The 12,479-nt window shown below is 29.8% G+C and overlaps 2 protein-coding genes across 2 annotated transcripts in view; both read right to left on the minus strand.

Annotated features, from left to right (window-relative positions):
- Positions 1–5,674, minus strand: part of LOC105836116 (chitin synthase chs-2) — a 59,610-nt gene extending 53,936 nt beyond the window's left edge. Inside the window, exons 1-5 of the mRNA XM_012679938.3 lie at positions 5,306–5,674; positions 4,141–4,379; positions 3,077–3,376; positions 2,174–2,404; positions 1,674–1,904 (exon numbers count right to left, since the gene is read on the minus strand). Of these exons, the coding sequence (XP_012535392.1) occupies positions 1,674–1,904; positions 2,174–2,404; positions 3,077–3,376; positions 4,141–4,379; positions 5,306–5,475 (1,171 nt within the window). The 5' untranslated portion in view covers positions 5,476–5,674. The remainder of the gene's footprint in view (positions 1–1,673; positions 1,905–2,173; positions 2,405–3,076; positions 3,377–4,140; positions 4,380–5,305) is intronic.
- Positions 5,675–5,828: 154 nt separating this feature from the next.
- LOC105836118 (superoxide dismutase [Cu-Zn] 2) lies at positions 5,829–8,562 on the minus strand. Its single transcript, XM_012679941.3, has 4 exons — positions 8,188–8,562; positions 7,693–7,789; positions 6,807–6,994; positions 5,829–6,106 (listed from the first exon to the last, which is right to left on the minus strand). The coding sequence occupies exons 1-4, from the start codon at positions 8,257–8,259 to the stop codon at positions 5,999–6,001; spliced, it is 465 nt and encodes a 154-aa protein (XP_012535395.1). The 5' UTR covers positions 8,260–8,562; the 3' UTR covers positions 5,829–5,998.
- Positions 8,563–12,479: the final 3,917 nt, after the last annotated feature.

Consider the following 12,479-nt stretch of genomic DNA (forward strand, 5'->3'; position numbering starts at 1 on the left):
CACATTGGATAACGCGCTAATGCCGGCGGTAAGCGTCATTTAAAAAGAAATGTAAGGTTGACTTTGTAACTTAGTTAAAAGGGTGTAAAAAAATTGTTGAAAAAACGTTGTAAACAATTTCAGCAATTCCAAGAATGATAAATACGTGGAATAAAAATGTTTTATTCTATAAACGTTAGCGTTTATTACTAGGGAGTAATCATACTATAAAACTTTGCTTTAGCAATGTGATTGAATCTTTCTTCATAACAGTACATTGAACTAAATAAAAACCATAAAATATGTGATTTTTTACGTAATCTTTGAACGCGATTTATTGTTAGAAAAAGTAAATTTGTGAAAAAACTAATAACAGCATTCAAAAGTGCAAACTTTCAGCTTTCCAACGCTTTTTTGTTGAGCGCTGTACGTTGATCTTTTCACGAGTAACAAACAATGAAAGTCAAAATGACCATTTTTTCTTAAAATCTCAATAACTCGGTCAAAAAAATCGTAACAGCAATCAACAACCACTCAAAATAAAGAGAAAAGATCCCGCTCTAAGATGCAAGTAACAAAAATTCTCTACGATTTTTTTCACGCGAGATGCACCGCAGCAAATTCGCATAAAAAATTTTTATTTTAACGGGTCAAGCTTCATCATTGTGCCACGTTGGTGATAAAAAAAGATAACTAAAATCGCCAAAAAGCGTTTGAAAGAAGAAGTTTCAAGCTTTAAAACGCTTTTTGGATTTTGTTTCTACGATGATTTTTCGCTGAGTTCCAGAGTTTGCTGAGTTTGAAAATAGCCTAAATTTTCGGTATATAAAAAGTGTTCCCTATTTTTTTTTTTTAGTAGTATTTTGATTGAGTAGTATTTTTGAGTAGTATACCCTATTTTAAGTTAAAATTTCGCGGATCTAGCGAAAAATCACTAAAACGCATATATGACCATAGAGCATACTCATGTTGCTGTATTTCTTTTTTGTTTATTGTTTATAAGTTTTTTGTACTTCTCCCGACTAAAAATGGTTATTTACATTACTTTTTAACAATAAGAATTAAGCCATTACAAAAAATCTCATTTGGAGATAGGGCGCCGTGGTTCGGAATAATTACCATATATACATATGTATATACATGTAATGTACACACACACACACACACACACACACACACACACACACACACACACACACACACACACACACACACACACACACACACACACACACACACACACACACACACACACACACACACACACACATATATATATGTATTAAACATTTTTTCGATTTCTTGTACCAATTAAAAGAACTTCAAAAAATCCTGAGAAAGTCTACATCTTTCCTACATTAAAAAAAATTTATTTTCAAAAATTTTGGTAAACTTTTAAATCATAAAAAATTCTTAAAAATATCAATATGAAGTGTTATAAGAATTTTTTAGCACGGTAGATTCAAATCGCGTCATTTCAACGTTACATTACATATTGAAATATCTTTTAAATATCGCTTACAATTAGTTACTTTTGGATTTTTATGCGTACAAAGGAATTTTTGATTTTGATTTTGAGTTTTAGATTTGTACAAAGGTTTCCTCTTTATATATCTCTTAATGCATCTTTATATTAGGTAAATTTTTATATTATGTAAATTATAACATATAATATATAGCTTATCTCGACTTACAAGACTGATACATTGTCATGGCGCAAATAGCTTGAATCCCAAAAATATAAAGAGGTGTAGATGTAGTAAATTTCGGTGAGAAGAAACTCTTTACATCTATTCCTTTCCATACATTAATAACGAGAGCACCTGTAATAAAAATAAATATTCTCCAAAGGGAGACATATCCTTGTATGACGTGCTGACTTGATTGAAGATCTTCTTTCACATGAGATAAGAATCGCATTAAACCTGTTTTAATCATTGGAAGATAACAATTTATCTTTTCGATATTTGACCACCTCGATACGATACTATACACGAATTTAACTCTATCACATGTCACGTAAGAATTCTGACTTTGTTGAAATTGTATTTTGAAGATAAAATACTCGCGATAAAAAAGTAGATATTTAAGAATACATTTATCGATTACGAGATAAATTTTTTTTTCTCTCTCTCTTCTATTTTTCTTTCCTTTTTACATAAAATTAGTGCTTGGAATTATCTATGGTACGTACCAATGTTACTATGCAATGATATAAAATTGCTCCACCACCGACATGAACACAATATGAGAGCAATGGGAGAAATCCACATTAATGTTTCATCGACATCATGCTTGATACTAAGGATTAAAGGCCATAACATTCCGCCGACTTGGCCAATCAATGCCAGTGCATCAAAAATTCTTAGCAATCTTAGTTTGCTTGCCGATACATTCCAGTTTTCTTTATTTCGCGAGAGTAGGTCTATTAAATATTAATAATTATAGATATTTATAGTAAGAAAAATCTCATAAAATCGCTATAATAAATATGAAAGTCTTATTCAATCGTTCAATTTTCAAGTGAGTCGATCAATTATAAGCATCAAATAATTATGTAAATATTTAAATATTGTCATCGCCGACTGGAGTTCATCGCCGTTACCAAATTCAAAAACTGCATCAATTGTAAAAAAAATGGCATGTGTAATTATGCATGATGTACGTACATATAATCTGCACCTCAATATCATATCACAAATATTGAGGCAATCGTCTAAAGTCTAAAGTAATATTTAAATATATAATTTTACATTTTTCAGTTATATATAAATAGGAATTATTAATTATATATATATATATATATATATATATATTAATTATATATATATATATATTAATATATATATTAAATACATTATATATTAATTTACCGAGATGTAAATGTGACAGTAAAAATTTTATTTCGTAGTTGCAGTATCATCAGAAAGATAAGCGATTTAGATTCAAAGTGTTAAGTAACAATAAATAGTAAATGACAAAGTAAATTCCTTTAAAATTAAGAAATTATAATTGAATGAAAAAATTGTCATTGAAATTTGCTCTAATTATTTTTTATAATCTTTTGTGACCTCATAAATTAATTATGTGCACTTACTCAACAGGCCTGGGATAAAACATAGGCAACAGAATATAACAGCACCTTGCACCACACCGATCCCCGGTAGAATAACAAAAGTTAGTAGCACTAAACCAATTGAATGGAGCGTGTCCATTAGGATCATGAATAAAATGTTTCGTTTCTTTGGCATTCTTGGTTTCCTTTTGAATAGATGGTGCAACAAGGTGTTTAAAACTCCAATGCATTCCGGCACAAGAAATATAAAAATCAGACACCATGTCCATTTTATATGGTTTATTTCATTCTGCGTATATTCGGTAAAAGATTCCTCTAGTTCTAAGAAATATAGAAGTTTAATGTAAAAAAAATATACGCAATAAAAAAACAGTTTAGCTCTGAACTCTTGTGAGGTAATAGGATATATGTATAACATGATAATAAAATATTCGAACGATAATCTTTACAATATCTCTTCAATGTTAGATTTAAAAAAATGCAAACTATCTTTTCTAAACTAATTTCAATTTGACCCAACAGAGTGTATTTAATCATTTTAAATTAAAAATATAATATTTCCTGTGTGTATATAATATAATCTCAGTAAGTAAAGAACATTGAACCAACCTTTTAAAATATTTTATGTGGATTTTATAAACATTGACATAAGATTTTACACACGTTTTTGAATTTAACATTCGTCAATTTAATATTTTACTGAAATATTTTTTATAATAACATTGTATACAACATTAAGAATTACATATTTAAAAACATTGCGTGGTATAAAATATCAATATAATAACGTGATATCTTGCTTACTGAGATATTTTTCCTATGTTTACAATAAAATTATTTAATTCGATTTTCCAATTAGATTGTGATACAATAATTATTTGCATTTTAAAGAAATTTTGAATCTCTCGTGAAAAATTTTACTTTATTATTTCGTACACAATATGCTTCAATGTAAAATTTTTAGCTTTAAAATTACATTTTCTTGACAAATTAAAAAAATTTTGCACTTTACTTCTGCGATATAAGAAATGTAAAAATATTAATATTTTTTTTACTTATATAGTTGTTCTAAATAAAAATTTTACCTAAATTATGATTACAAGCAGACATCGATTGATTTTTCCGTAGCTGGGCAGTGGCCAATAGAATGGCAAATTTAGATGCAATACCACTGCACAAAACAATACTGAATAGCAATCCATAAATTAACACCTTTAGGATCCAAATGACAATCTCAAAAAATCTGTTATTTCGCATAGATCCACTTTCTGGGGGAGGAGGAAGACATTCAAACACGTCCCACGGTGGAACATCGTTCTGTAAACTAAAGGCACGTAATCCGACAATAAGTTTAACATTTTTCAACGGCAATCTTCCATTATTTGCTTACTATTATCTCATCTTTTTTCCCGTTTTATACATTTTTATACTTTTTAAATATTGTTTTACGGTATTATTTCTTCCTCTTTTTCTCGACATACTCTTTATTCATTAAAAAAGGCTATTTTATTTCACAAAAACAAGATTCTCTCGTATTTTTTTATCAATACTGCGTTTATATGAAAATTTACATCTTTATACGATGCAATAACTTTATAAGAGGTAGATATAATCTCTCTCTCTCTCTCTCTCTCTCTCAAAAAATTCCATAACTAGTAATTTTAAAACGAAAATGGATAAAACTAATGTTTTTCAAATGTTAAAAAGTAAAATCAGCTCACTTTTTAATATAAGACATTGAATTTTCCTATACAATCCAGATAGTAAAATATTTATAAGGAAAATATTTATGATAAATATTTTGTACATATTTTTATGTCCGAGTTTGTCAGATATAAAAAAAATTATGATAAACACAATACATTTATGAAAATATTTAAAATAAATATTTATACCATTATTATCAAATATAAAAAATATTTTAAGTTCATATACCATAAATATTTTTCAGTAAATTTTAAAAATATATTCTATGTTGATATTTTTGTATCATTTCTAAATGGTTTATGAAAATAATTATATAATCTTTAAAAAATATTTTTTAAAAATAAATTTGTAAAATATTTATAAATATTTATAATATTTTGTGCCATCTGGGAAATGCCAAATATTATATTTTTCATGCAGAGTTATTATCTCAAACTATATTTATTCTATTTAACTAATTATAATTTGTAATTCGTTTTATTTTACTTATTTTTAAACAGTCATACGATATTGGAAAATTTAATTCTCTAAATATACACATACTTATCTTTTTCAGTTTCGTCGAATTCGGAGTTACTATCGTCAAAGACACTAATCCTCGGTTCGTTTTCTCGATTTATCGGCAACATATTTGCAAATCCTGCGACAACTTGATCGTGACAACGGTCTAAATTGATATAATATAAATGCGGTACATTTTTTAGGTGCGTCATCGATCAACAAAGTATTATCATCGGTGCCACGGTGATAAGACTAGATAAGATTTAATTAGGGACCAATATTCGGAAACCAAAGTATTGACCTATTTTCGCATATGCTACTATTTAAGTTATAATTTAAGTTATATTATTTAATGTTATAATTATCGATTATTGTTAAGCTAATTGTAAGTCACTTAAGACTTGTATATTGTATAAATTAAAAAAAAAAAACTTACATATAACTCTAGAAAGTGTACGACATATTTATTCATTAGTATCAAGAAATATTCTACAATTGTTTTTTTTTTTTATTTAATGTTCCACAGTTAATGTACATAAATTCAAGTTTTAACACTTCATTAATGTTATATTTAGGAAAAATCAATACTTTATTATTACATAATATTGAAAAAACATTTGCATGATAACTTTATGCTGAAAACCAAATGATAAGAAAATAGTATACATATCCCTAACATAAACCATATTTATTAACTTGTTGTACCATGTGTAATGTATACATATCACCAAATGCTTATTTTGTGATGCCAATAATACCACAAGCAAGACGAGCGCCAGCATTACCAGTTGTTTTTGACAACTCGTGACCACCCTGTCCTAAATCATCAGGATCAGCATGGACCTAAAATTTAGGGAAAATAAATAAACGTTTATTAGACAAATAAAAAACAAAATAAGTAAAAAAATTCTTTAACAATACATAACAATATATGAAAAAATTACTCATTTATTTTACAGTCAAATATAAATAAATTTGTTTCATTGCACATAAACTTTCTGATAGTCTCTATTACTAACATCCTAAAAGTGATATAGTTATATACTTATTATAAAGCTAATATATTATAAAATTATATGACTACTTATCAATATTAAACATATATTAAACATTATATTCTTATAACATATTGAATAAATGCATAATAATATATTGTATAACAAGTGTGGTGAGTCGCCTATTGCCCATAAACGAGGAAAATGGATGCACAAACCGAAGGAGAATGCATTCACCCACACGAGTAATAACTAATCTGGACATGTCATACATACACACAATATACTATTATGTATTTATTTATACGTTATAATAGTAGTATATTATTCAATATTTTGTTACCCATGCGCGAAAGTGTGATCCTTAAGTATGAATTGACAGGTAAAAAGACCACACCCAGTGCACAGATAACAAAAATTATATTTATATAATTTTGCAAAGCCATTAACAATTATAATATTAAAGATTAAGAATTGGAATAGTTCATAGGTTATAATCTGACAAAAAGTATAAGTTAAACAAAATTTGAAAAACTTGTAATATATACCACAAGAGTTCGTCCAATGATACTATGGTTTCCACAGAGTTGAATCTTTGAGTCGGTAAGTTCAACATTTGCGATGCCATCAGGACCAGCTCTCACATTTCCTAAATCTCCAATATGACGTTCAACATGATCTGGGCCACCATGATCCTTTCCTAATGGATTGAAATGAGCTCCTGCACTTGTGCAACCTGTAAAAAAAAGAGAAATTACTTTATTTTTCACACAAACTGGTGTTGGAAAAAGATTTTGTACTATGTTTTATTTAAACTATATGTACTTTATAAAAAAAGAGTATAGTTTTAATAACTTATATATATATATATATATAAATTTTTCAATAAATTATTCTAATATTAAATTATTAAATAAAAGAAAACATTATAATCATAAAAAATCTTTTTAGTAAATAAAGCTTTAGTAAATTAATACGATAAAACATTATATGTATAAGTGGAAGTCAACTTGTTAAGATCTTTTGAATATTTTGAAAAAATGTACTTAAAATTAAAAATTTGATATAAAAAATTAAAATTTTGTATGTATAACAATTAAAATTACAATTACAAATTAAAAATTAAAGTCATTTTATTAGAAAGCCTATAGAAAAAAATATACAAAATTATACATACGGAACATCATACATATTCTCAACACGATCATACATATTCTCAAACACGAGTAAACAGATATCCATGTCTCATATGTTCTTTCTCAATCAGCTTGTTATCAACTTTACAGAAGCAAAAAAAATAAGAAAAGATAAAATATAATAAGCTTGATAAACATTTCAGTCTTTCATACTTTAATTTTAAATTATGTAATGTCTTAAATTATATCATAAATGCAACATCTCATGATATTTATATTAGATTTGAATCAAACATACCATTAGTGTTGTCGCCAAATTCATGAACATGAAATCCATGCAGACCTGGTTGCAAACCAGAAATCTGTCCAGTCACTTTTACTGTATTCACATTTGCCTGCAAATCTAACTCTTACTAAATTTGTCAAGGAATCAAAATATATATTACATTTATAAATATTAAACATTGTATCAAGTTAAAACTTTCGTATTCTCATTGAAAATTTAATTAGACAAATTAAAAGATATAAAATTATTTTGGTACAATCCAGCACAATTCATTTCCATGTATAATAAAAAAATGTAGAATATATCGAGGAAAAAGTATTATTAAGTATATCATTATGTGAAAAATCATTCAAGCTTGTGATAAGAAATATATACATATTCCATATGTTGATGTAGTATTTGAATAATTTAGTGGAACCTGATTAGAATTTTCAAGAAATTATTAAGCTTAAGTACGCCAAACAATGACAAAAACGAAGATAAATTAAAAGATTTAAAAAAATTTACCGTTTGTTCAAAATACAAGGTTCCCTTAACAGGTTCTCCTTGAAGGACACAGACTGCCTTAGTTATCGACATCGTGAATATATTCCTGTCTGCTCGAGCAAATCCTCTAATCCCGAACTTCTGAACAATTGACGACAAACTGCGCGATAATTTACGGCTTACGTGAATTAAATAATCAAAATGCTGAATCACGAATCAAATGAGGAAAAACAGCTGACGTATAATATATACGTCGTCAATGGCTGCGTTCAGCGGAGAGTGTAGCGGTAGAACTGTTGTAAAATTCTTTTATGATTGGCTTAGGGCCACTTGCACCAAGCTCTTTAGCTGAAAACAATTTTATTTTTCTAATAATTTCACTTTGCAAAGGGTGTTCGATGAGTAATCGTTTGTTGGTCGCAAATATAATAACGAAAACGTTTGGTGGTCAACCGTTTTCGTAAAAATGAGAAAAAACCGTTTTTGAATGGCATCGTTGCAAAATTCCCTAGACAAATATTATTTTTCATACAAATTCACTTTTAAAGAACATTTTTTAAATATCAATATTTAATTTAAAATTTATAGTAGTTGTACATGTTGAAATTTTATTTCTTGTTTTTATTTTTTTTTATTATTTTTTAATTTATTTATTTTCTTTAATCTTATAATTTCTTTTATTAATTTTATAAATTTTATAAACTCTTATCAAATAAAAGTGTTTAAATTAATTGTTGTTACCCTCACAGCACATTAAGGGGTTACACCAACCTAGCGGAAAAAAAAATTCGATTTTTTTTAAATTACATTTTCTTGAAGCTTCAAGTTTCGAGAATATATCCTGAAAGTTTTATGTTGATATCTGAAAAAATGCCGGAATTACAGAGAGTTGAGTAAAACGGGATCGAGCGTTCGAGTGCTCGAATTGGAGCAATATCAACATAAATCGCCACTGAACGATGATGTGATTAAAGCCATTCGTCCAATATTTGAAAACAACTTTCTAGTGATAATTTACTGGAGAAATGCGTCGGTGGATTTACGCAAAACGTTAACGAAAGTTTGAACAATCTGATTTGGCGCATAGCGCCAAAAGTGCAGCACAGCGGTGCACACGTTGTGCAAATTGCTGCCAATATTGCTGCATACACATTTAATGAAGATGCTGCCGCATATTTATTAATGATAATAAAAGAATTGTGCTGCATATTGCGAAAATCAAGACCGAGCGCGCATCAATGTGGCCGAAGTACGAGCGCAGAAGGCGACGCGCGATGAAAAGATTGCTCGCTGTCAACAAAAGTCTTCACAAAGCACTGCTGTTATTGATGTGGAAGGAATCTCATATGGCCCCAGAATTGTCGACTAGAGGTAAAGTGCAAAATTCGGCTATTAACAATAGTAGAACTAAACTTGAAACTTTAAACGCGTTTTTTTCAAAACATGGTTTTCAAAGTCGGTGACCACCAGATCTCAAAAACTAATGGATGGATCGTTTTCAAATTTTTACACAATACTCTCAGAAACATTCTTTTGTCGGTGACGATCTATTTTTTTTTAATCGGTCTTCATTAAAAAATAAACAAATGAAAAGGACAAAAATTTTTCGTTTTTTTTTTTTAATTTTAACTTCAACTCATCGCCATTTTGTAACAAACGATAAAATCGACAATCGGCGATCGTCACCGACAAACCACTACTGTTAACTTAAAAACACCATTTTGTTTTTTTGTTTCAGATGGATCGTTTAGACGGGACAGTGGTCACCGCAAAATGCGTTTTTCCAAACCTCAGTGTCGGCGGCCATATTTCTGCTTTCCGTCGCCATTGTTTAATAAAAAAATTTTTTTTATATTGTCGAAACATAAGTCAATAATCACCCAAAATTTCATTTAATTCCCACTACCCGTTTAGGAGGAATAAAATATCAAAGTTAGGCCTGTTTTTCGACCGTCTAGGTTGGTGTAACCCCTTAATAGCGTTTTCTACTGGGAAAACTGATGTAGCACCAACGCTGCGGTAGATTTCGATGAAAACTCCACTAGCGCAATAACCCACACAGCACACTTTATCCTAGGGATGTCCCTGGGATGTCATTTTGAAATATCGCAATATCGTTGGATATCCGTGGACCGTCTGCGATATCCGAGGGATATCCAAGGGATGCACAAATGTCCACCGATTTGACATCCTGTAGATATCTCAAACGATATCCAGAGGATGTCCAAGAGATTTCCTGAGATATCGTAATATACCCTAGTGAAAAAATTTGTCAGAATTAAAAATATTTTTTTCAGGATTTCTGATAAATGTTTCGATTTTTTATAATTGAAACGTTTCTCGGAAAAACTTTAAAAATAAAAAATTTTGATTAATTTAAAAAATTTTTGAATATTTCTAAGTATTTTTGAGAGTTTCTAAGAATTGAAAAAAACTTGAACAAAAAAATTCTAATTATTTTTACAGCAATTTTGTAAGAGAAAGAAGACTATAATGGGTGCTTTCCATTTAATGACACAAGTCGACACAAGTGTCGTTCTATCTTTGTTACAGTCGGACCTCTCATTTAGCATAGCCACGGGACCAAATATGATAAATAAGAGGTTCGTGTTAGCGCCGCCCAAAACAGGGCCGTGCGTACATGTCGTCAGATCTAGTTTCAAATTGTGGAGGTTAGAATGTGATTCTTGCATTGGCAAGTACGTATGTACGGACCTGATGCAGACAACTGCGCATCGAGTACACGCAACGACTGTGATCACGTGGTATACTAAACGGAGGTTTTTCGTATGCTAAATGAGAGTATGCTAAATGGAAGTTCCGACTGTACTCATTAAACATAAAAAAAGATAGAACAATGCTTGTGTCGACTTGTGTATTGTGTTACTAAATGGAAAGCACTCTTTGGTCGGTATTCATAGTCAAATCTTATTTTAAGATCGTCTCAAGCAATGTCTTAAGATGCTAATACGGCTCTGTGATTGGTTCGGCTCAGTGGATGGCATCTTAAAACAGTACTTAAGATGATCTTAAATATAAGATCCGACTATGAATACCGGCCTTTGTCAGTAGAACATTAAACACTGACAATATGTGAACTTATTTTTAAGCTTTATGCTAATAGCGTTTTCGATGTGCTGACTCGACCCGACTCTGAGTCAATGGTTTGTTCTTTTTCACTGCAAAAAAAGTGATAAACTGTGCAAGAAATGAAAATAAAAGGAACAGATCATTGACCCGGAGTCGGGTCAAGTCAACAAATCAAAAACGCTATTAAAGGTTATTGCGATGTATTAGGCCCGGTTCCACAACTCACCAATCCACAACTGACCAATCGTATTTGTTAATTTTGCTTAACGACAAATACGATTGGTCAATTCCAATGGAATAATCGGCCAGTTAATTTAACCGTGAGTTGTGGAACCTTGCCTTATATAGGGTGCGTTCCGAAATCTACTGACAGTACTGACAGTACTGCTACTGAAGTTACTGGGTTTGAGCTGTTCCGAAACGCCAGTGAATACTGGCAACACTAAAAAACGGAATGCGTTTACAGTCAAACCAGCAACTGTTGATGCCATCATAAAAACCTAACTTTATACAATCTAATTATGGCAAATGTCAATGCAATTATAATTGCAGTGCAAGGTATTGTGAATGTTATTAATAGTGACAGTGACAGTTCATCAGACGATGAGGAAGAAATTCTAAATGTCTTAAACATGATTACTAAGCGTAGACCATTGGAATTAAGGCCACGCATAAAAAATTATATTGAAAATGTTATTGCTTTACTTTCGGATGAAGGATTCAAAGCACATTTTAGGTAGGAATTATAATAAAAAAATAGAATTTCTCTATTATTTCATTATTGAACAAAATATTGTGTGATATAATCATCGCGTGATTTTCAGAAACACTTCATAAATGTTATTGTCGCCATCAATAAGTTCGTATCGAACAGTTTCCATTGTTACAATTAATTTTTTAACAATCTCGTCAATTTTAATTATACACATTAATGTACGGCGGACGGCGGCCATATGCTTTACTGAATTTGCACTACCTCCGGACAATGTGTAAAATTAGCCGGAAGTCAGTAATTCCCTAGGGTCTATTTTTGTAGAATAGATAGTAATTTACAGTTGCTGACAGCACGCTGAAAACGATTTCGGAACGAAAAAACAGTACTGTCAGTACTGGCAGTAGATTTCGGAACGCACCCATAATGTAAAACATTATGCTAGTTACTTGCTAGTTTGAAGAAAAATGGCGGACGTAAGAATACCTACTTTTTTAGTGCTCTATAAGAA

This window comes from Monomorium pharaonis, chromosome 5 (genome assembly GCF_013373865.1).
Source record: "Monomorium pharaonis isolate MP-MQ-018 chromosome 5, ASM1337386v2, whole genome shotgun sequence".
NCBI lineage: Eukaryota > Metazoa > Arthropoda > Insecta > Hymenoptera > Formicidae > Monomorium > Monomorium pharaonis.

What these genes read in the sequence shown, in the direction of transcription:
- LOC105836118 (XM_012679941.3), bottom strand. Translation starts at nt 8,259, where the DNA reads ATGTCGATAACTAAGGCAGTCTGTGTCCTTCAAGGAGAACCTGTTAAG. An exon ending in CCTTGTATTTTGAACAAACG is followed by an intron (nt 7,790 to 8,187) that starts GTAAATTTTTTT and finishes TTAGATTTGCAG; the next exon opens with GCAAATGTGAATACAGTAAA. An exon ending in ATTTGGCGACAACACTAATG is followed by an intron (nt 6,995 to 7,692) that starts GTATGTTTGATT and finishes TTTTTTTTACAG; the next exon opens with GTTGCACAAGTGCAGGAGCT.